The sequence below is a fragment of the Podarcis gaigeae genome, assembly GCF_964106915.1.
Source record: "Podarcis gaigeae genome assembly, chromosome: 1".
In the NCBI taxonomy this organism is placed as follows: domain Eukaryota; kingdom Metazoa; phylum Chordata; class Lepidosauria; order Squamata; family Lacertidae; genus Podarcis; species Podarcis gaigeae.
This window is the reverse complement of record NC_139678.1, coordinates 59,985,047-60,010,270: the sequence shown is the minus strand read 5'-3', so window position 1 is coordinate 60,010,270 and position 25,224 is coordinate 59,985,047. Positions and strand designations below refer to the sequence as shown.

General features: G+C 40.9%; 1 protein-coding gene across 18 annotated transcripts in view; it reads right to left on the bottom strand.

Moving 5' to 3' along the window:
* Positions 1–25,224, bottom strand: part of NAV2 (neuron navigator 2) — a 555,491-nt gene that overhangs the window by 109,691 nt on the left and 420,576 nt on the right. For all 18 annotated transcript variants that reach the window (XM_083748518.1, XM_083748520.1, XM_083748503.1 and 15 more), the window contains 4 exons: positions 23,539–24,652; positions 20,459–20,577; positions 17,819–17,927; positions 15,208–15,597 (listed from right to left, as the gene is read on the bottom strand). In XM_083748518.1, the coding sequence (XP_083604644.1) occupies positions 15,208–15,597; positions 17,819–17,927; positions 20,459–20,577; positions 23,539–24,652 (1,732 nt within the window). The remainder of the gene's footprint in view (positions 1–15,207; positions 15,598–17,818; positions 17,928–20,458; positions 20,578–23,538; positions 24,653–25,224) is intronic.

Below are 25,224 nucleotides of genomic sequence, written 5' to 3'. Positions count from 1 at the left end.
AAGGAAGGACAGATCGTGAAGCTGAGGCTCCAATACTTTGGCCACCTCATGAGAAGAGAAGACTCCCTGGAAAAGACCCTGATGTTGGGAAAGATTGAGGGCAGAAGGAGAAGGAGACGACAGAGGACGAGATGATTGGACAGTGTTCTCAAAGCTACAAACATGAGTCTGGCCAAACTGCGGGAGGCAGTGGAAGACAGGAGTGCCTGGGGTGCTCTGGTCCATGGGGTCATGAAGAGTCGGACACGACTAAACGACTAAACAACAACAAGAAGAAGAAGGTTAGCTCAGAGGGAGGAGGCTGAGAAAATCTCAGCCAATGCAACCTTTTGGAGCCATAGTAGACGGTAACAAAGACCAAAGAAATGTCTAGCAAGAGCAACAGGATCACACTCCCCACATCCCTCTTCTGATAACAGTTCATTCATCAGGGCAAGCAAGTCAGATTCACTCCTGAGCCCAGAGTGGAATGGGCCTATATAATCATTTTCATTCAGGAATGTCTGCGGCTGCATCGCCATGGCTTTTTGAGTATCTTGCCTGAAAGGGGGGGGGGTGGCGTATATGTGATCAGGTTGTAGTTGTTAAATACCATTAGGTTAGGCACTTATTTTTTGGCTTACTAAACTCTATAGAATGCCATACACATTCATGAACAGGTAGGTGGTATGGTATCATTATTATTTATATTCCTCGCCTTTTAAAAACCCCTAAACTTCAGCTACCCAACATTTACAGCATGATGAGTCAATGTACAAGGGGAAAAGGGAGGGAAAGAGCATTATGAGTCAATGTATAGAGATGAATATAAGGGACTTCCGGAGGCGGCGCGAACGGTAATGGCTGCCCTTTCCTAACCGGGAGAGGGAAGCTACGCTGGAAAAGGGTCGTCCGCTACGGCGAAGCGGAGACCCATTCTGGAAAACCGCAGGCAGCGGAAGCCTGCGGTCTCGGGACCCGGCGGGCGCCAGGAGCTACCCCCGAAACGCTGAGGGAACCCCGTAAGGGGCTCCGGATCGCAGAGGGGGTAGCGGCGCTGTGGGTCTATGCGCATTCAGCGGAGCGAAGCCGCGCTGCCGTTGCCGGTGAGCGCCGACCTTTCTTCCTTCAACACAAGACTCTAAAACGCAACAACCCGTGAGTAATTGAGGACTTTACTAAATTTCGGGACTAAAAATATTGAAAATAAGCTGAAAGCGGAGAGACGAGGAAAAGGAAGTCCGTCTTCCGCAGCCATTGACTTTTAAAGCAAAGAGCAGGAGGAGTGGAGGCATAGAGAGAACTTTTGACAGCTCAGATTGAGCACCCGCAGAAATTACTTTTAATCCCTTTAAAGACTGTAAGCAATTGATTTTTGGACTTTTATTAGGACTTATATACTCTCTTCTTTGTGGATTACAATTCTATTTAAGAAGCCCAGGTGTCAGAACTGCCTGAGCAGTAGAACTGTCAGACTGCAAATTTGGATACATTCTATTTAAACTTTGAGACAGTCTGAGGGAGTTCAGGATGGTTACGTTCTTGCATTATGGAACTCCAGTAAGCACAACTTGAAATATTGTGGCAAACCTAAAACCAACTCTGCTAAAACTACTTTTGTGAAGATCCCTAAGTATTGGTTCAGATTTCGTATGTGGAATGGACTCTTCTTCCTAGGACATTTTATGCTCCCCCTAGAGGATTGAGGATTTATAACAAAAACATTGTTTTACTTTCTATTTCCCGGCCCTCTGTTTGATTGCTACCACCTGGGCCGTAGCTTTCCCATGGGAACAACTCAGCTTGACCTTGACTGCTAGATAACTTTGGAATGAGTGGCGCAAAAAGAAAGGGATTAAGAACCAGACAAACAACTCTGACAACCGTAACTGCAGCCTCACAAGCACGCAGATCATCTGTGCCCACTTTGCCCTCGGAGGAAAAAGCTACCTCCCTGTCACAGGCAGGGGAGGAAGAAACTGAGGATTTACAACTAGAAGAGATGGCCTCAGGAGGATCTGGTTCTGTATTAGAGAGAATTCTTGAGAAATTGGAGTCTTTGGACAGGAAAGTTGACCAACAAACTGCGAAAATTGACCTTAATACAGAAACTTTAAACAAATTATCTGGGCAAGTTGCACAGAATGCACAAGCAATCGGACAACTGAAGGAGGCTGCAGGTGAAAATCAGAAACTGGCCGAAGAGACCAGCCAAAGAGTGGGAGAGTTGGAAAAAGAAGTAAGGCCGCTCAGTAAGCAGGTTGGGGAACACCAGACCTACCTCTCCATGTTGGAACTTCGGAACAGGGAGATTAATTTAAGGATAAGATCGATACCAGAAGTGGAAGAAGGTAATCTAGCTGAGTTTCTGACCAAAGAATTCTCCAAGTTCTGGGGTCTAGAGGAGGAAGATTTTAAAATTGTGTCAGCCTTCAGACTTGGAAGACTCACAAAGAGAGAAAAGCCCAGAGACTGTTTGATTACGTTGAGATCAAAGGAGGAAAGGGACAAGATTTTGGGCCTGCACTACGGAAGCTCCCTGAACATTTCGGACAAAAGAATTGAGATTTTTAAGGACATTCCTAAACAGCTGTTGGATCTTAGATCTGAATATTTGGACTTAGTAAAACTGCTGAGAAGCAACTCAATCATCTTTAGGTGGGACTTTCCCCAAGGATTATCTTTTACCTTTAGAGGGAAGAAGATTAAAATTAGAACTTTGGAAGATAGGGATAAGTTTTTGACTGCTTACGGAGAGGACCTTCATAAAGGACTTGAACTACCCTCAGGGCCTGAACCACCACAGGTGCCTGTACCTCAGAACCCTGAAGACTCACAGAACAAAATACCATCCCAAGGAAACTAAACAGATCCATCCAGGATGTCTCTGCAACTTTTAAGTTGGAATATAAATGGCTGCAACAGCCCGGAAAAAAGGAAGAAAATCTTTCACATATTAAAAAAGGAGCAACTAGACATTACTTGTTTACAAGAAACACATGTGATTAGGCTCCACAGAAAAATATTGGTAAATAAAAGGTTAGGCCAAGAATTTATATCTTCGGACTCAGTTAAGAAGAGAGGAGTGGTGATATATGCAAAGGAGAGCCTCTCACCAAAATTTCTATTTAAAGATGAACATGGAAGAATTTTGGCAATTGAAATACAGCACCAAGGAGAGAAAATTTTGATATTAGGAATTTATGCTCCAAATGAAGGGAAATCAGAATTCTACAAGAAGTTGCATGAGATTATGCTGGATTATCTGGACTATGATAACATCATCATGATGGGAGATATGAATGGGATCGTTTCAACGAACATGGATAGGTCACAAAGCCAAAAGGTTACTAAAGATGGCAGACTACCAAAGACCTTTTTTGAAATGACAGACAACATGGACTGGATTGATATATGGAGGACAAAGAACCCCTTGGGGAAAGAAGGAACATTTTTCTCTGAAGCCCAACTGACTTGGACAAGAATTGACCAAATATGGATTTCTAGAGGTCTGGCTCCTAAGGTGAAGAAAGTGGAAATCTGCCCAAAGACCTGCTCCGATCATAACGCGTTGAAAATGGACATGACATTATTACCAACCGGCTCCTTTAGATGGAAGATGAATGACAACTTGTTTAGAGATCAGGAGATTATCAAGAAGGCCAAAAAAACAATAAAGGACTATTTTGAGATAAATTTGAACACTGCTGTGGAAAAAAGAACAATCTGGGACGCAAGCAAAGCTGTGATGAGAGGGTTCTTGATACAACAGAACGCCATAAAGAAAAGACTACAAAATGAGAAAAAGGATAAGATTTTGGGGAAAATTAAAGAGTTAGAGAAGAAACTAAGAGTAAACCCGAAGTCACAGCCGATCTTGAGAGAAATTAAACTTCATCAGGCACAATATTCCAAACTGATAAATCAGGAAATAGAATGGAAGATTAAATCAATGAAACAAAAAACATTTGAATCGGCTAATAAATGTGGGAAACTGCTGGCTTGGCAGTTGAAGAAGAGACAAAAGCTGAACATAGTAACAAATTTGGAAATAGAAGGAAGGAATATTCAGAACCCGGTGGAAATTAGAAAATGTTTCCAGAAATATTTTAAGAAATTATACACTCAAGGGCCACAAAAGGAGGAAGAGATTGCAAAATTTTTGGAGAAAAATGGACTTAAAAAACTATCACAAGAAAATAGATCACTCCTGAATAGTAAAATAACACGATTAGAGATAGAACAGGCCATTCAGAATATGAAGTTGGGCAAGTCTCCAGGGCCAGATGGCTTGACCTCCAAGTACTATAAGATATTAAGTGACTATTTGATTCAACCACTGATGGAGGTCAGCAATGAAATTATGGAGGGAAAGAAGGCGCCTGAATCGTGGAAGGAAGCTTTCATCACATTGATACCAAAATCAGAAACTGAAAAGACACAACTTAAGAACTACCGTCCCATTTCCCTTTTAAATGTGGATTACAAAATATTTGCTGACGTTTTGGCAGGAAGACTCAAAAGAGTTTTAAATGAGACAATTCATAAAGACCAGGCAGGCTTTCTCCCAGGAAGACATTTGTTTGCTAATACAAGGAACATTATTGACATTTTGGAACTTTTGCAAACAAATATTAACACTAAAGCAGTTCTAATTTTTATAGACGCGGAGAAGGCCTTCGATAACATTTCTTGGAAATTTATGAAGGGGAATTTAAAAGAAATGGGAGTGGGGCGGGGTTTTGAAAATGGGATTGACGCGATTTACTCAGAACAAAAGGCAAAACTGATAGTCAACAATGTGGTTACAGAAGAGTTTAAGATTGAAAAAGGGACACGACAAGGCTGCCCGATTTCCCCCTTGCTGTTTATTTCTGTCCTGGAGGTGCTCTTGAACTTGATTAGAGGGGACCGGTTGGTGCAAGGGATTCAGATCGGAGCGAAACAATATAAACTTAAAGCTTTTGCAGATGACCTTGTTTTGACATTGCAAGAGCCAGAATCTAGCACAAAAAGAGTGTTACAATTGATTCAGGACTTTGGTCGGGTAGCGGGCTTTAAACTAAACAAACAGAAAACTAAGGTGTTGGGAAAAAACTTGACAGATGCAGAGTCAGAACGGTTTCAGAGAGAAACAGAACTAACTGTGGTTAAAAAAGTAAAGTACCTAGGGGTAAACATAACAGCAAAAAATCTGAGTCTATTTAAGGACAATTATGAAAAATGTTGGTCTGAAATTAAGAGAGACTTGGACAGTTGGTCAAAATTGAAGCTTTCTTTGTTAGGCCGAATTGCTGCTATTAAGATGAATGTATTGCCTAAGATGTTGTTTTTGTTTCAAACATTGCAAATTGTGGATAAGACGGAGTGCTTCAGGAAGTGGCAGAGAGATATTTCTAAATTTGTCTGGCAGGGCAAAAAGCCCAGAATTAAGTTTAAGATATTAACTGATGCGAAAGAAAGAGGGGGCTTTGCCCTGCCAGACTTAAGGTTGTACTACGAAGCCGCAGCTTTCTGCTGGCTAAAAGACTGGCTACTTCTAGAGGACACTGATGTGTTAGATTTAGAAGGTTTTAACAATGCATTTGGTTGGCATGCATACTTATGGTATGACAAAGTTAAGATCAATAAGGCCTTTAAGAACCATATTGTCAGGAAAGCAGTGTTTAATGTCTGGACAAAATACAAAGACCTATTGGAAAATAAAACTCCAAGATGGCTATCACCTCTGGAGGCTAAGGCCCGAAAAAGACCCAATATGGAGGCCAAATGGCCGAAATATTGGGAAATAATAGAGAAAGAGGGCAATAATTGGAAATTGCAGAGTTTGGAAAAAATGAAAGACAAAGTGCGAGACTGGTTACATTACGCTCAGATTCAAGAAATTTTTAAAAAGGATAAAAAGTTAGGATTCCAGGTGGAGAAATCGAAGTTGGAAACAGATTTGTTAGAACCTAAGACTAAAGTACTCTCAAGAATGTATAACTTGCTGTTGAAATGGAATACACAAGATGAAATGGTTAAGTCGGCCATGATAAAGTGGGCACAGGATATTGGGCATAATATTATGTTTGAGGATTGGGAAAGGTTGTGGACCACGGGGATGAACTTCACGGCATGTAATGCTCTGAAGGAAAATGTAATGAAAATGATATATAGGTGGTACATGACCCCAGTTAAACTAGCCAAAATATGCCATGTGCCAGACAATAAATGTTGGAAATGTAAGGAAAATGAAGGAACATTCTTTCACCTCTGGTGGACTTGTCCCAGGGTGAAGGTCTTCTGGGAAATGATATATAATGAGCTGAAAAAGGTATTTAAGTATACCTTCCTTAAGAAACCAGAGGCCTTCCTCCTGGGCATTGTCGGCCAGATGGTGCCAAAGAAGGACCGAACATTCTTTTTGTACGCAACAGCAGCAGCAAGGATACTTATCGCCAAGAAGTGGAAAACTCAAGATCTACCCACTCTGGAAGAATGGCAGATGCAGCTGATGGACTATATGCAACTGGCTGAGATGACTGGCAGAATTCGAGACCTGGGAGAAGAGAGGGTTGAAGAAGATTGGAGGAAATTTAAGACTTATTTACAAAAATATTGTGATTTGGTGGAAAGTTAAGTAGGATGTTTGATCATAAATAATTGGCCACCACAAAATCGGATCGGAATGGGATGTAAAGTGAGATTAAGAGAAATTAATTTACAGAGGATTATATTTAAATAAGTGGTTATAAAATTTGCAAATTAGATGATAAATTGCATGGAAAAAATCTATGATGATGAAAATGGCAGCGGGAGATGTGAGGAAGTCCAAAGAAGTTATGAAACTCTGTTGAGATAAAAGAAAGGTTGTTTATCTTTGTACTTTATTTTGTGAAAACCCCTAATAAAAAATTTATTAAAAAAAAAATAGAGATGAATATAAAAGGCATTCACCCTAAGCAAAGATTAAATAAACTCTCAATCTAAAGTGGCAGGTAGGAAATGTACGACTGATGCTTTCCAGACAATATTGACATGAACAATGAGACTGATATGAAGCATCCATCACAAGGGGCACCAGACACACATCAGAATCTTGCTCATGTTACTCAACACTCAAGCAAATCCACGCTCTATCTTACTTCACAAGCACTGCTACACTCTTATCTCCACCCAAGCAAATCTAACATATTCAAACTCAACTTGTGACCTACTTCAACAACCATATATTCAGTATGGGCTTTCATCCTCTAGATCAGTGGTTCCCAATTAGCTAATTACTGAGGACCCCCTATTTTTCAAAAGTGAAGTCACAGACCCCCTACTTTTGATTTTTTTTTATATAACTCTATGGTAGTTACCTCTGCAAAGCATTTATTTAAAAAACAAAATGCGCGGTAGCCCCTAATAAGCAATGGATTTTAGGTATACTAAAAAACAGACTAGCGCTGAGTGAAATCTGGTTTTCAGCATCATGATATACCAGCAGCTAAACATTGCATATCACGATGTTTGAAACTGGAGATCAGGCGTGCGGATGAGGGAAGGAGCGGTCACAGAAATAGCATTTACCACCATTTATGCAATGCAGCAGGCATTCTCTGGGGCCAGCTTACCTGGAATGCCTTATTCTGAGGAGGGGGCCCCAGTTGTGGTGGTCTGAAGAGCACAACTGCCAGCTGCTTTCCATTAACAGTAGAAAGACTCCAGGGTGAATGAGGGCGAGTCACAGTTGCTGCCACCACTGCTGCCACCGCAACATTAATCACAGTAGGCAGAAAAGTAGGCTGCCAGCCAACCATGCTGGTGACAACAACAGGCAGCTTCGCAGACAGCAGATGGAAAGTGCAATTTGCCAGGACGCACACCTCATTATATGGTTGGCCTTGCTCACAAATCCTTGAATTTTTAAGGGGGAAGGGACGTCAACTGATAGCTGGGTGACTCTTGCTCCTTTAAAGTTCTCTTGCAGATGCAAGCAATTGGGAAGCACCTCCTAGTGTTTACATTCAGAAACCTGTACCCTCTGGCCCAGGGTGTAATTAAGGACCTCATACATATTTTCCAATGTCCTGTGAATCATCAGGTGTTCACACACATACTTAGGTGGAGACAGAGTTGAACTGGTTGTAAAATTGATGTAATTACATTTGTATAAAACAGAAATTAGCACTGCTGTGAAAAGTTGGGTGGCCCATATGTACCCTGTGCAAGTTTCACATGCATGTTATCACGTGCTGGGCTTAAGAACTACAATCAGACATTGCACATCCAAGAGAAGATGTAGTCTGAACTGCACTGTGCCAATGGGATGTGCTTTCTGATGTGCATTCAAACTTACATCCCAATCCACTTTTTTTAAAATGCATCACTAGTTGCACATTTACAGCTTGTGGTACACATGAGTAGGGCTGGATTTGGCATATTCTAAAGAGAAGATGGAGATACACAATGATCTTGTTTATATCCCCTCTCTACGTTGCTTGGCTGTGTTGATTTCTGGTATCTATGGCAAGGCAACTCCCCTGGGTGGGTCAATCAGTTTCAGAACAAGCACCTGTGGCCTCCTAAGGTTTGCAGTGGCATACAAGGTCATAGATATATTCAGATATTTACAAACCAAGAGGAATTCAATTCCTTCTAACCTCAGGATACAAAAACTGCTGCCTGCCAGAACTTTGCTTGTGAGGCCTCACAAAATTTCCCATGGCCCAAGATAGATCAGTGAGGGATCTGAGAACATGTGGCTGCAATGGTTTATCTTGGCCACTGGGTTTGTTTTGGCTGTAACAAATATTTTGGCTCTCTTTCCTATCTAGTTGCCAGTAAAAACACAGATACTTACCATTCTGAGAATGACAGTAGAGCACATGCCAGCTGACAAAAGGGCATTCGTACTGTAATTTTTTTTCAAGCCTCCTGTTATTATCTGTGCACCAAGACACAGCAAAGAATTTGTACACATTTGTTCTGCTGCTTCTCTCAAGCTGTTTTCATACTAGCACCTCTTCTCACTTTTAAGTGCCCTTGTGGGGAGGAAGAAACCTTTTTTGAAACCTACTTAATTAATCCTGGAAGCAACTGTTCTTTGCTCCTCAGTTTAAATCAGGGCAACATGCTTCTGCCAATTAACCAAGGCTAGTGTGCAACTCCTTCTGTCTGCCTGATTTATCAGTGGTTTTTGCTCCACCCTCTCGTTTCACAAGATTTCTTGCAAAAGACAACCACAATTTTTCTCCCATTTCAGAAAGTGAGCAGCAGCCAAGCAAGAATAGACTGTTATAGGGGTTACATGAGTAGAATGAGGGTGTTACAACATTTGTATCAAGGAATTAATGGCAAGCCTCATCATTGCTTTTTTTCAAAGAAGTGCTGCTCCACATTTTGTGGAGTAGAGGCACTTTCAGCATAGACACCATAAGCGATGCTCAGAAGTGGGGTATATACCTGGAAACAAATGAGAGATGTGCAACTGACTTACTTTAGGAACCACTATTGAAAATACCTAGCCCAATAAACAAAAGTCTCCTTAGTTTAGAATTACAGTGGTACCTCAGGTTAAGTACTTAATTTATTCTGGAGGTCCGTTCTTAACATGAAACTGTTCTTAACCTGAAGACCACTTTAGCTAATGGGGCCTCCTGCTGCCACCGTGCCGCCGGAGCACGATTTCTGTTCTCATCCTGAAGCAAAGTTCTTAACCTGAGGTAATATTTCTGGGTTAGGGGAGTCTGTAACCTGAAGCGTATGTAACCTGAAGTGTATGTAACCCGAGGTACCACTGTATAGCCACATTCACACCATACATTTAAAGTGCTATGATACCACTTTAAACCATCATACCCCCACCCCTGAATTCTGGGAACAGTATCTGAAGAAGTGTGCATGCACACGAAAGCTCATACCAAGAACTGACTTAGTTGGTCTTTAAGGTGCTACTGGAAGGAATTTTGTTTTGTTTTGACCAACACGGCTACCTATCTGTAATCGTTAAATTTGCTGAGAGTTGTTAGCAGACTCCTTCCTTGCAGAGCAACAATTCTCAGAGTTCTTTGTGGAGAAGGGTTGATTGTTAAACCACTCTGTAAACTGTAGTTCTATAAGGGGAATAGGAGTCTCCTAACAACTCAACTCTCAGGGACACAGGTGGCGCTGTGGGTTAAAGCCTCAGCGCCTAGGACTTGCCGATCGAAAGGTCGGCGGTTCGAATCCCTGCGGCGGGGTGCGCTCCCGCTGCTCGGTCCCAGCGCCTGCCAACCTAGCAGTTCGAAAGCACCTCCGGGTGCAAGTAGATAAATAGGGACCGCTTACCAGCGGGAAGGTAAACGGCGTTTCCGTGTGCGGCTCTGGCTCGCCAGAGCAGCAATGTCACGCTGGCCACGTGACCCAGAAGTGTCTCCGGACAGCGCTGGCCCCTGGCCTCTTAAGTGAGATGGGCGCACAACCCCAGAGTCTGTCAAGACTGGCCCGTACGGGCAGGGGTACCTTTACCTTTACCTTTTTAACAACTCTCAGCAACCTTAACGAACCACAATTCCCAGAATTCTTGGGGGGGAGGTATGACTGTTCAATTTGTATAGTGGTGCTTTCAGTGTAGGGTGTGAATGTGGCCTACGTTTTCCTCAGTAGCCAGCCATCTCTTCTGGGTACTCTCAAAGAGGGCATGAAACAAATTGTCCCCATCATCTGGTACTCTGAGACATGCTGTTTTCAACATATGAAAACCAAAGCTACCTGGCATGGTTGTGTGATAGGGCAGAGCTATGGAACTGTCCTCTTTACACCAGTATTCTTGCAGCTTACCCAGACAGTGCTGGGGTGGAGTAGGGTGGCGGATATGCCAGCGGAACCAACCTGGAGGCACTCCCACCTGTCCGTACATCTATACAGTTACAGCCCTGACCTTGCTGCCACCCTGTTCCACCCCAGCACTGTCCAAGCTGCAGTGATGCTATGCAGTGATGCTACCCAACCACACCAGCTGCTACTGCATGCTTTCCCCCTGCAAGCCACATGATGGGTACGTTGAAAATACACCTGAGTGAAACACCCAGGATTGTTTCCTGGGGCACATCTAATTGTGCAGATGTGCACAGCGATATTATTTCTCTCGCACTGAGAAATATGGCTTCCTCGTTTTCTCTTGTCGTGTGTTGCAGATGTCCAAAAGCCATGTCTCATGAAACTGATGCTACAGAAACATCTGTTTGCACTGCAGACAACCCTCTTCCAGCAGTATTAGGTGCCTGCATTGTTCGCTAAGGTAACACCCTTCCCCTAGAGGCGGAAGAGTTTATGTCCCATAACAGTTTTTGAGATGTTATCCAATTGCGTCATTGCAACACAGTACTGGAATGCTGCCTTCCTCTGAGGCAAACATGAATATGAGCTTATATATCAAATTAAAAAGTCCAAAATCAACACTGCTGGGATTGAGTTTCCCTGCCCCACTGCTACAATATCTTGATTTCAATTGCTTCTAAGCAAATATGGCATTTGCTTATCCCCCAAACACCAACAAGCTCATATTCAGTCATTAATCTAACAGTCCAAGGGGCTTGCCAATGGATATGAGTAACTATCAATCTGTCATTTTATTAGGCACAGAGCCAGAGAGAGGGAGTCTAGCTTGGCTGGCTGCTGGTAGAGAAGGAGTATTGGACTATACAGACCTTTGGCCCAATCCAGGAAACCAATGCAATTGTGGAGTATAGTTATTTCTCTGCGTTTGTTAATGTTTAACCCAGAAACTCTTTCATGACCACCAAGATAATTGCTGAAACATATACCGTCTACTTAACACTGGAATTGTTTACAAAAACAAAGCCCACACACTGAAATAATATGTGTTATTTCAGTCACATAAGTAAGGATGCACATATAGAGTAGTATTATTAGCTAGAGTGTCAAACAGATGCTTATGGGCACTGCTTGGAAAAACCAAGATCGGCTGACTGCCTTTCCATTTATTCACACTATGTTGGTTTTATTTGTGTCCAATAAAGTGCATAACACATTGTTCACGCTAGATACTTCTGTTTATTTACTCAGAGATTTATATTCTGTCCTGTTACTGCATTCACAGCAGCTTACAGCAATTAAAATTGCTAATAAGAGCTACAATATATGAAACAAACAGTAGAAAAATGCAAACATTTTAAGTGGTAGTAGCTACAGTTCAGTAATTGCAGTCAGCATTTGCTATGTTGGATTTACTAGTTATAATTATGCTCTGCAGGCAAGCCACAAGTTATGAAAACAGTCTGTGGTATAAACAGTGATGCTGAATTTTTCATCTATTTTTGTTCCTGAGGGTTCCAGGTTCAAGAATAGGAAACTGCAATGCTACCTGACAGTAACAGGTTTGCCATACAACACTTGAGTTTCACAGGCATATGCAAATATATTAACGAAATCATCCACCACTAGATGGAGCTACAAACAAACAAAAAAAGCAAAACTTGTACAAAGCACAGACATCTGTCTCTGCAAGTGCATGTGCAAAGCTACCCTAACAAATCAGACAACCATCTATAGGAAGCCTATAATTTCCCCCAGTTCATCCCCAATTCAATTGAATGTGCATATGCATATATTTTATTGACCGAAGACATTCCTTTGATGAAAGGATTCACAATCATATAAAATAAACTCTCTTGGAAATAAAATGCATTCCAAATGCAGTTTCAGGTAAAGGTCATTTGCTTTGCAAATATTAGCACAAGAAACATTGAAAAGCAAAGTCTTGCACTACTTTATTTGCAGAAACATGGGATGGGCAAGCCGTGTGTTTGCTAGACCACTGGTTGCTAAAGGGTTCTTTTGATAATTATTTCCTAAACCTTTTGCAGGACAGAATTTTTATTTGTGTGTGTGTGTGCGGTTTTTTTTACAATGTGCTTTTGAAACTGTCAGGGAACTGCCAGAAACTGTCAGAGTAAAAGTCAGCAGCCTCAAATTCAAGATATTTCAGGTGAGGACCAAACTAGACGAGATGGATTTGAAGTTGTTTTTAGTTCAAAACAGTCAGAGGGATGATTTGAACAGGGAGCCAGTGCTGGACCAGGGGACTGAATCCATTCCCCTCCACTGTTTACCTTGGCGTACCTGCAACAGTTTACATTTATATGGGACTGACACACATAAAACCCATGGACAAGACAGTAATTCCAACACAAAAGTCACTTCCATGTAGGCACCAGCCAAGTTGTGATCCTAGTGTATGTGGTTTGTACCATATACTGAGAATAGCCAACTGGCAAACAAGTGGTAAAAGGTAAAGGTACCCCTGCCCGTACGGGCCAGTCTTGACAGACTCTGGGGTTGTGCGCCCATCTCACTTAAGAGGCCTGGGGCCAGCGCTGTCCGGAGACACTTCCGGGTCACGTGGCCAGCGTGACATCGCTGCTCTGGCGAGCCAGAGCCGCACACGGAAACACCGTTTACCTTCCCGCTGGTAAGCGGTCCCTATTTATCTACTTGCACCCGGAGGTGCTTTCGAACTGCTAGGTTGGCAGGCGCTGGGACTGAGCAGCGGGAGCGCACCCCGCCGCAGGGATTCGAACCGCTGACCTTTCGATCGGCAAGTCCTAGGCGCTGAGGCTTTAACCCACAGCGCCACCTGCGTCCTAAACAGGTGGTACTCAGCGGGAATTTTATGTCCCTTAAATCTGGCAAGAGATCCTAAGGAATCTTTACTTCTTCTTTTTATCTTGGCCGATTAATTTGATCCATCAAAACTGTTATAAACCATTTCTTGAACCAAGCACGCATTCCCTTTGCACCTGCTCTCTACTTAATGACATCAGATTGCGATAGGTTCATCTGTATTTAGGAGGGCAAGGAAGGAGAGACAATGAGGATGGGGTCCATAATGTTCAATGTGTGGAGAGCCCAGATTTTGTAACTGAAGTTTTTTAGAGGTTCTCCTGGTCCGACATACCTTTTAAAAAAGCACCAGCCTTTTTAATTCTGTTTTCTTGTAGTAATTATTTTCCTATAAAGATGTGTATTTAAATAAATAACATTATTTAGTGTTCAGAAAATGGATTTGTATACCATGTATACAATACTAAAAGTGATCATTTTCTGATCAATGTTTCCTTCCTTCCTTCCTTCCTTTTCTGTAGGAATACTTCCACATTATTAATGTTTTTTGATAAATCATTTCACTGAAGGCCCATCAAGTGTACTCAAAATCTTCACCTACAAGCAGTATATGTTGCATAACAAACATAATTTTCCACGTAACATTTAATCTCCTGTATTAACTTGACAGCATCTAGATTTTTAAAATAATTCTGAAAAAGCTCTTGTTGAACCAAGAGTAGAAATATGCACCCCCTTGTGGTGACAGGGAATGGTGCAGCAATTCTCTTTTAGACACCCACTAAAACGCAACACACCCCTTCAGTATAATCTGCTTGAGTGCAGGAAGCTTTTGCAACCAATCGGAACCGCACCTCAGTTGTCAAACATTTTGGAAGCCAAACAGGCTTCCAGAATGGATTACATTTGACAACAAATGTTTGACTGTATAGTTAAGGCAGAGGTGTTAAATTTAATTCTATCGCTATAGGCTGTGAGCATTCTAAAATGTTTCTAAAATGCAGACTATTTGTACAAATTTTCTGAAGGATGATGGCAGGAAAACATATCCCCCCAAGAATTTGAAACTTTATAGTAGTCAATAATTCAACATGCTGCTTCAGTGTCCTACTATGCCACAATACATTAGGGAGGAGTGGCATGTTTGCTGTGGGGTGTCCCATTACCTTGAAAAAACCAAATAACTCAACCAACTGCTTTACAGATCCTTGTTCTTAGGAGACATTTCACTATAAAAGTGTCTGTATCAAGCATGCATAACAGGAACAAAATCTACATTCTTATGGAAGTGCTTGAATATCTGTATCCTGTGTCAAGCAAACAAAGTACATCTGATAATTTATTAGTCCTGACACATGGCCTTTATGGCCACCTGAGGCTCTTCTTGCTCCTCCCTTCTCCTGTAGGGAAGAGCCTAAAATCTAGACTTGGGTCATCAGCTTCATGGAACTAGTTGAAGCTACCATAAGCACACACGCCCATGTATCTTTAATACTACGTATTTTCATAAAGTATTGTAATGGTTATAAATGCTCTGGGAGCCAATTCTGGTTCAAAGGAAGATTATACTATTATTATTATTATTATTATTATTATTATTATTATTATTATATCAGTAAACTTGAATGTACTCACCCACTTGTAATATCATCAGTCCTTATATTTTTTCCCAGAACATCTCCGTCACTCATGTAACCCGTGGCATCCATGTTGATTCCTTCAAGATCTATTTCATCACCTCCTTTGTCGGTGATATCCACATGACAAACATTACTGCCCCGCGATGCTAGCTGTCTTCTTAAGGGAGCTGAATACATATAACGCCCTGATTCTGCATTGATGAACCGGCTGGCATTGGCTCTTGGAGGATATCCATTGCCCACTGATGGAGCATCACCTGCCTGAAGGCGGGGACTAGACTGCCCAAGTCTCCATGATAAGGGTGTCGGCCTTCCCGTCATACTGAGAATACTGCGTCCGCTTATTTCAGTGGTGACATTGGTATCAAAGGTGGTCTCCAAGGTGCTTGAAAGAATAAGAAATCAAAATTATGAAAGAAATTAAAACTGGGAAACTCTTTGTTACAAATACAGCTGATTGTTTGTACTTGCAATGAGTCTTGTGCTACACTCTGAAGACCCTATCAGCTGATAGTCAGGACTCCAGAAATACTGGATTCATTTCAAACCTCTTCTGCTGAAATTATGCTTAGATACATTGAACTCTAGCCTAACTCTTAAAAAACAAAAACAAAACTTAAGGGTTAAGTTAATATTCACTATTCTGGTCTCCCTCAATCCAATTTTAACCTGCAGCCTTGCTTTGTGTTAAGACCTCTATGACCTACAGCACTGAAAGAACAGAAATATATTTGCATGTACTGTGAATATGAAGGTAGGCACTTAATTAAAAATCTTCATCCTTGCTGAAAGAATCCTACAGGGAACATATTTGAGCAACACATGCTTCATCACTGTGACTAAGTGAAAGCTTTACACCTCTCAAGACAAGAAATACTTTTAAAATACAATTTAGGCTATTGCATTTTTTCCTTGGAGGTCGAAAAGGGAGCTTGGATTCCTAATGTTATAATATGGTGTGCTAGGTGATTTAACAGCTGCAAATCACAGAATGTCACATTCTTGTGGTTTTATTAGCTTCCTTTAACAGTTAGCTGAAATGATAATTTGATCATCAAAAAATTGGATTAAGTGTATACAATGGCCTGGATTCAATGATATTGTGAATGAATTTTATGTTTGATTTCATTTTCCCATCTGCAGTGCCCTATGTCCCCTGAAAATCTGCTCTGGAATATTGAAGCACCCTCCAGACCTTTGTGGTAGGTGATCCTGGAAGATGCAGAGAAAGGATGGGAGGAAATTGCCTTCACTATATTGCAAGCCCTTTTGAAAATGGAAGGACCACTCTGGTCCCAAGCCAGTGTTTTAAGATTTCTTGCAGTAAGATCCAATTATTCTTCCAGATTTTATATTTGTTTGTACATGTCTGCTGGGAGCAGCCTTTCTTTGATTAACAAGAAACATTGTACACTATTCTTTAATCTTTTTCTACAGTTACTGCTTGAAAAGAGGAACATGGGAATCTGAGTTATACCATGTCAAACCATTGATCCATCAAACTCCATGTCATCGAATGGTGCCAGCTGTCCAGGATTTCAGGCAGGAGTCTTTCCCAGCACTACCTAGAGATACTGAGGCACATTTTGCATGCAAAGCATTTGCTCTACCACTGAACTATATGGGTCTTCATTATTTCTTTTGTGGCTGATTTTATTTCCTGGTTACATAACGTGTACTATAAGAACGGGCACTGAAACATGCAAAATGCCTCCATTCTGACTATCTGCCAGAACAATAAGTATTCTACAGGGTTCTGAGCAAGTCTAATGACTCCATAGTAATTGTCATTAATCACACTGAGCCACTGTATTAATTTAAACTTCAAAAGGAAAACTGATGTGCTGGAAGTTCCTAAGTGCAGGAACTAAATTAATTGAATTTTCCAGGCAAACTTTCAAATGCTGAATTCATTTGAGATCTTATGCTAAGAGGTATCCATGCGCTTAACAGTCAAATTAAACTAGCTCTTGAATGTCTTTGCACGTCATATTCCTTCCAAAACCTTTTGTTAAAAACTTAAGTTGGCAATCTAACTGAGTATTAGCTTAACAACAGACATTTTGTTTTATCTCTGAAATGTTACTGGGGAGTTCTAAAAGTTGCTTTTCTCTTAAAAATCATATATATTTGCATCACTTAAAAAAATTATAAGGCTTTGTTTGACCAAAGAGCAGGTAGGAATTCAAGCTATGCACCTTATCAAACAGGTCACGTAAAGTTCAGCTGCTTGTTTAAACACAATATTGTAAATCTGGTAAAAATGCATTGAAGTCTCTTGTAACTAACATTTTATGTAGTAACCTTTGCACATTTTTATTCAAACATCACCTAAAGTATGTAACAAGCATTTATTCAGGGTTAGGCTTCTATATACAGTCTGGTTTTCTCCACTACCAAAATTTACTCCATCATCTTTAGACAGTTTAGAACCTGGGCTTTTAGTTTTAAAAAAGAATAAAGCACAATGCATGCTTAGTTCAGTCAATGCTTGTCATTACCAGTCTTAAATCGTTTCTCGGGCCAAAAACTGAGTCAAGGACAGGAAAAACAGGCCCCCACAGTTCTTCTTCTATTTGAACAGAGAAGCAATTCATGCCTCCCACCTGTGAGAAACCTGGGTCCCTCGTAAGCTTGACATGGTCTCCTCCAAGTTTTGTCGAAGATCAGCGATATTCTTGACGGTTCGCAATCGTCGAGCTTCTGGATCTTCCCCTATGAAAAAATATAATTATTAGAGGGGAAAACAACTAGATTTTATTACCAACAGAAATTGCCATCTTTTTATGGCTCCAAACCAAATGTAGTTTCCTTCTTTTACAGTTAATGCACACTGGCACCAGTTTTTTATGGAATGGGTACCTACTGTTGATGTACAATAGCACATTAATGACATTAGGAGGATCCCTTCCACAACGACCAGAATCAAATATACTAAAATATTACTCTTGCTACTGACAAGGTCTTTTTCCTAAGCCATATTATTGATCACTTAATTGTTAAAGCAAATACTCAGTGCATTTCAGAAGAATATACTATGGCACGATAAAGGCTTTAGTTTGAAAGCACAGATAACTGGAATACTTCAGTCACTTTTGAACATAAGATGCTTACCTTTTTTAAAAAAATTAAGAAATGCTGCTTATAGGAGCCTGAACAGACTTAGTTGACCAAACAGTTCTTTAGCTTGAAAAATTAGGAATTTTCTCCTCAACACATCCTTGCATCATATCAGTTATCATACTGGCTGACTGAGAGGGAAACAACTAAACCCTCCCCAGTATGAGGACTGTAACAAAGGATCATATTCCAAAAATCTACTTTTATGAGTGTTGATTTTAAAAATGAACTACAGAGTAGCTTTTGCAATCCTGTAAGTTTTAGCGATCCAGGTTTTTTGGGGTGTGTGTGTTAAAGACACTACAAGGACTCCTCAGTCTTGCAAAACTGTTATTCTCTTTTATAATACGATTTCTTGTGCAAGAAATTAAAGTAGACATCTTCTTGGCATACTTTCCTCACATTTTGAATTTTGTAGGAAAATGTGGAAGTTGCATAATATTTGAGGAATTTTTAACAATGATCTTTTGTACAGCAAATACTTGTCTTGCAAAACAGAAAGGAGAACTCTGTTAATTGATGGAATGAATCACAGATTCAAAGTGAAAAATCATTTTCATGTGTTCATTAACCTAAGTGAAACCTGAGTTTTTAATACATAACTTATTTGATCTGATGAGGGCACCCTAGGAAGAGATGAGAAAGCTTGTCCTAAAGTGGTTTTTATTAACTATACAGATTCAGAAGCTCATTCATTCTTCATCTCCATACTGCTTCTTCCTCACCGTAATTTATTTTGCAAGCAGCCTACAATTTATAAGACTATCTGCTGAATGGCACTAACCATCTGTCTTTGTGAAACTGTTGTCCCACTTCTCATGGTGCTTGATCAAAAGTTACAGTGTGCTAAAATAAAACATTTCCAGTTTTGATGACAAAGGACCAATACGAGCTAGCTATTATTTGCTTTTTGTAGATGTGTAACTCAGGTCTGGAAGATTTCCCGAGGCACCACTACATGGGGAACAAATATCTTTCCTTACTGGTTATGCTGATATGTGTTTCTATATACCTTAGGTAGCCAATCTCTCACTAGAGGCCCAGATGGCTACAGTTGCTTGGCTTGCCCATTGTCATTTCAGTTGGTTCAACAGCTATGATCACTCCCAGACAAGAACAGCCTCGCCACAGTTGGCCATACACTTGTAACCCTGTCTAGACTACTGTAATGTGTAGGATTTGGAGCTACCCTTCTGCCTAGTTCACCAGCATAATCTAGTACAAAGTAGGACATCCAGCTTTGCACAATTGCACTGGTGTTGAAAGATCCTGGCTACAGAGCCAGGTTCAATGCTTTGTTGTTGATATTTAAGATCCTGAACAATTGCTTAGAAGCCATATTGGCAAGTAAGTGGTATATAAAATAATAAATAATATCAGCAGACTACCTACTCCAGCATAGACCAAGATGAGCCTCGAAATCTTCTGCTGAAGCTCTGCTAGCAATTTCTCAACCAACATACTATCACTTGGTTGCAGCACAGAAGTGGACTTTCTTGGTGATAGATCCACCCTTTGGAATGCCCTTCGGTTAGTTCAAGCAGCAGAGTAAAGTAACTAGCCTTAATCACCTCTTTAAGTTATGTATGTTTACTCAAGTTTCCAGGGCTCTACGCACTGCTAAGTTTTATATATGGTATATAGTATTGCTCTGCTTGTATTTCGCTTTCAAAAAGTCTTATTCGAATATTGTTATTCTACTTTTATACTGATACCTTCATGGTTATATTTTATGTAAACCATATAGAGATTTATTTTTACATCAACTAACAAATATATTGAATAAATAAACAGGACTCCCACTGTTTGCCATGGTGGCAAAAAGGAGTAATAAAATAATAAATTTAATGAAGACAGAGAATGTTCTCTACTGGTCATGCAATGTGAATCTCCCAGCCCCTAAATTTTAAGGATTTATCCAGCCCATCCTGGAAAAGTGGTCCCCACATTTGCAGCCAAAGAACAGGACTGGGAAGGTTAGGCAGGGCCTTTTCACCCAGAATCAGAATAAAAATGCACACTAATCTCCTTCCCATCACAGAAGGGAGATAGTGGTAACTAATGATGTCATTTAGCCCCATCCTTTATTCCTCTGTATTAACAAAGTCAACACATGTAAGTCTTACCAGAAAGATCTTCTAAAATAGGCTGTGTAGTTTTAGTGTAAGGAGCAGAATCCATGCTCGTGCTCATCCCTCCGGTGCTGGGCTCAGCCGTTACATTCCCTTCATTGTCTGTCTGGGATCTTAAGTTCAAAATATGAGAGAGAGAGAGAGAGAGAGAGAGAGAGAGAGAGAGAGAGAGAGAAATGTAGTCATTCATATGGCAAAAAGGAATTCCAGCACCAATACAAGTACACTTGCCATCTCGCATTGTGTCCTCTCCCCAGGATATACTAGCAGACTGACTTTACATAATTCATTAGTCCCATGTTGAGCTATGTCCTAGAAATGGAAACAAGCACTCAACTGTAAAAAATATATGAAATATTCACTGTCAAATACAGGCTTTGCAGGCCCACAGACTGGCTATACAAATACCTTCATATTTTTAAATTAAGCGTTCAGCCTGGTCAACAACCTTTATTGCTGTTTTATGATCCAGCCATCATTGATGACAACAGAGACTACTTTAGGCAATGTGATGCAGGCTGTTTGTGTCAGTTTCTTTTTTTATTTACAGTATTTGTTCCATTTGTATACCACCTTTCCTCCAAGAGGCATAGTGTTTTAGATCTATCATATTAAAGCAGCATATAACTTCCTAGTGTTTTTTAAAAAATCTTTGTTAATTTTTATTCTAGAATTTAGGGGCTGGTTTACTTGTGATGGTGACCACATGACAGCTATAATATGGTTCACTCTTTGTGTGAAGTGGCTCAGCATGTGGTTTGGATGATTTTCTTAATGCCTGTGCAAGGTTGGTATAGAAGAAGAAATCGCTGGGTTGGGTATGAGCCACAATGTGTGAATAGTTTACTCTTGACTAACAGTCAGCGCATGTCAATCTATGCTGACTTTCATGTTGGAACTATACAGAAGGTGCCTTTCTTTACATATCCCACTGCCATGTGAGAGATGCCAAAACAGATAGGAATCCTTTTGATGCAAAGTTAAGCAGATGGCTTATTTCCATGGGCTCATTAACTACAGAATGACATATGCTGGGAAGGAGTATTCTTATTATGAGCATCCCTATTTATTCTTATTTTTAGAAGGATTTAATAGATCTTATGTTCTCAAATGAACGCAAAGTATCAGAAAATCCAATCTAGATATTGCTTCATTCATGACCCTCTAAGTACATTACACACTTTGTGAGAGTCCCAATACTGCAAGAAGAAATTTAAAGTCATCAGCAACGTCCAGACATCAAAAGAAACTACGTTTTCTCATGACAGCAACCAGCTAATTTCCCTTAAGCTTGTGCACTCCTTAGTCTGCTCTCCTCCTCCAGTGAAGCCACAAGGAGGAGTTGGGAAGCTTTCACTTCTGATTGCAGCTAACCACGGTTTAGCTTATGTCCAAACACAAAACTGTAGTTAATCTTAACTATAGGTTATTGAAGCAAGCTAGCTTCATAAAACACAGTTTGAAATTGGCTTGTTTTAAACAAATCACAGTTTGGTGGGTTCAGACAACCTGATAAGATTCAGTGAAAGCTTCCGAGAGCCTCATCACAGTTGCATTGGAAGAACCTGCTGGATCAGGCCAATGACCATCTAGTCCAGCACACTGTGACAACAGTGTCCAACCAGATGCCTGTGGGAAACCCACAAGCACGACCCAAACCCAAGAGCACAACCCTCTCCTATGGTTTCCCTCAACTGCAGCATTGCTGCCTCCAACTGTGGAGAGGGGCAGGGGAGTGTACAAGCCTGGGGGAAACTACATGTGCAGTTTATCATGATATTGGAATGTAGCCATTAACTAATTAGTCTGTTAACCTTGAATTAAATGTTTATGTATTTTAAAAAAACATTTCAGCCAGAGTCAGTTGATTAACTTTATGAATTGCTACAGCAATACAATAGAAAATATATAAACCTATTGAAAATATAATAAGAGAAAACGCCCAGGGAAAAAATTCTTTGTCTGGTACCAAAACAATGCCAAGTTGACATCAGGCTGTCCTGGGGAGAGTATTCCCTAGATGAGGAGCTCCTACAGGAAAGGCCTGCTCTTTCATTGTCACTCTCCAAACCTCCCCTGAAGGTGGCACACAGAGAAAGGTCTCACATGATGACCTCAGGTTCTGGACAGATTTATATGGGGAAATGCAGTCCTTTAGGCATAGGAGTCCTGATTTTGTATATGACATTAAAGGTGAAAACCTGCACTTTGAATTTGGCTCAGAAACAAATTAGCAGCCAGCACAATTGGGTTAGAACCAGCTTTATATGGTAATGCCTTTTTCTACCAGTTAACAACTGAGCTGCCATAGTTTTGCACTAATTGTAGTTTCCAAACCAACTTCAAAGACAGCCCCATGTACAATGCACTGCACTAGCTTAACTTGGAGGTTACCAGAACATAGGCAACCAAAGCCAGCTGGGCTTCCAGCCAAAGCTAGTAGAAGGCGCTTCATACCACTGAGACCACTTTTGCCTCCAATGACAATGCCAGATCCAAGAGTATCAAGTTACACAGCTGCTCCTTCAAAGGGAGTGTCATTCCATCCAGAACAGGATGTAATCTACTCATTTAGGCTGAGAAACCTACCACTAACAGCATCTCTGTCTTATCTAGATTCAGCAATCTGCTTTAAACATTTCTGCCAATTTCCAAACATCTCTATAATCGCTATATAGTTGTGGCAAGGGATTTTTCATTTTGTACCTTGAGCAGCCCCATGTTATTAAGGTTTGGCACAAAATGTAACCAAACCATAATCTTACCATTATTATTATTATTATTATTATTATTATTATTATTATTATTATTTGTAGCCTAGAAACATACAGTTGTATTTCGTCTTTTGTGTCACTTTCGCAGTTAACTTGAGACACAAATAAAAAGAAGCTCTGTCCTATGCACACCACAAGTCTGCTGCTTATTAGGATCTGGAACGCTCGTTTGGGGTGGAAACCAAACTCAAGTTGTTATTGTAGGTTTTTTCCTACTTCTAGAGAAAGCATACCACAGAAGAAGCAGACTACGCTAAGTGAGTCAGACTTGACACGCCCTGCTTAAAAAGTTACTCCTACCTGTACATGAATGGTGCTACTGTGGCAGTATTCGGGTGGCTGTATTGCTGTTGTGGATGAGGTAGCTGAACACTCACAGTATTGCTTCCTGTGGTCTGTGTGGTACTGCCTGTGGGCCCATTGACAGCCTGGGTACTGCTACTAGTACTCAAAGCAGGCACCCCTCCAATGCCTCTCCCTTCAGAGGAGGCCAAACTTGACGTGGAACTGGAATTCCTGCCGTCCAGCTGGGGCTTCTGATGAGAGAGGCCTGAGGCAGGCTTCCCACTGCGGCTTCTCTCGCCATCCTTTGCCGAACAGCTTGGGGCACTTGAGGATTTCCCTGTGGCGGTTTTCAACCCTGGTTTTGGTATTCCACTGTGCGAAGGGGCAGGTGCCTCCTTCTTGGCACTGTTTAGCTTTCCTCCTTTAGGGATAAAGCTTGCGATCTTGGAGGATTTTTTTGGCATCTCGGTTGTAGCTGGAGGGATCTGTTCTTCTTTCGGCTCCTCTTTCACGTCTGCTTTCTCGGTTACGGATATTCTCTTGGCAACGTCTTTGCCCTTTTCCTTTTCTTTATCCTTCTGCTTCTCTTTTTCTTTCTCATTGCCCTTTGGGGAACTCTTCTTATTGGTCAGTGCCCGACTGAACGTTCTTTGTGCAATTCCCTTGAGTGCAATTTTGGGACTGTTTGATGGGGGGTTGTTTGTGTTCCGATTCGCAGCTTCAATCTCTTCACTTTCCTCAAAGCTAGGGAGGGCCTCTAACCTTTCACAACTAGTGTCCCGAGACCCCGGACATTCAAGGGATGACCCTCCTGCTTTGGAGCCTCCTTTTGTATTAAAAAGCTTCAGCTTTTCCAGCATGGATTTCTGACTGTTGGGAGTTGGTTTGACCATCTCTGGAGAGGATTTTGGAGGTTCCTGGACTTGCTGTTTTACTGATAATATGGAAGACGTAGCTGTGTGCTTGGCACTGAGTGACTTGCTGCGCCAGGGTTTAACGGCAGAGTTGGGCTGGGGGATGGCTGAGGAGTTATTGCAACCGGCAATGTTGTTGCTACTGCTGCTTTGGGTTGAAGGTGGTGCATTTTCATTCATTCCTGTGGGCTGAGAGGCTAAATTGTCTGCTGGCTCTGGAGACAGAGAACAAAAAGAAAAGAAAATCATGATGCCTTGGTTTTTGGAAAGTCTTCAGGTGAACACAGCTTGCTTTCACAAAATGCCAACATCTAACAGCAGCTACGAAATACTAAGGTAACATTTTATATGACCTGAACACAACACTATCTATGTCATTCAAAACAAAATCTGTTTTATTTTTGTTCTGGTGGGGGGGGGGCAGTAAAATAATAGCACGATCAAATCATCAACAATTAAAATTGTTAAGTTTTTTTAAAAAAGCCTTCTAGCAGGGACCTTCTGTTTCTTATTGCTATGAATTACCTTGTCTACTTTTAGTTGCTTACCAAATAATAGAGAATAATGTATTTTAGATGTTACCTAACAGCAACTACATTCAAATAAATGCACATGGTCAGTGTGTGTCAGAGTATCCTGCTCAGACACTAACAGCGTACTATTAGAAAATTAAAAAATATAACAACTTTATAACCCAAGCTGTCTGCTTTATACTGAGCAGAATTAGTTCTGCTGAAGTTTGCTACTTGGCAAAAATCCAACTGTAACATGGATCAAACAGCACAAC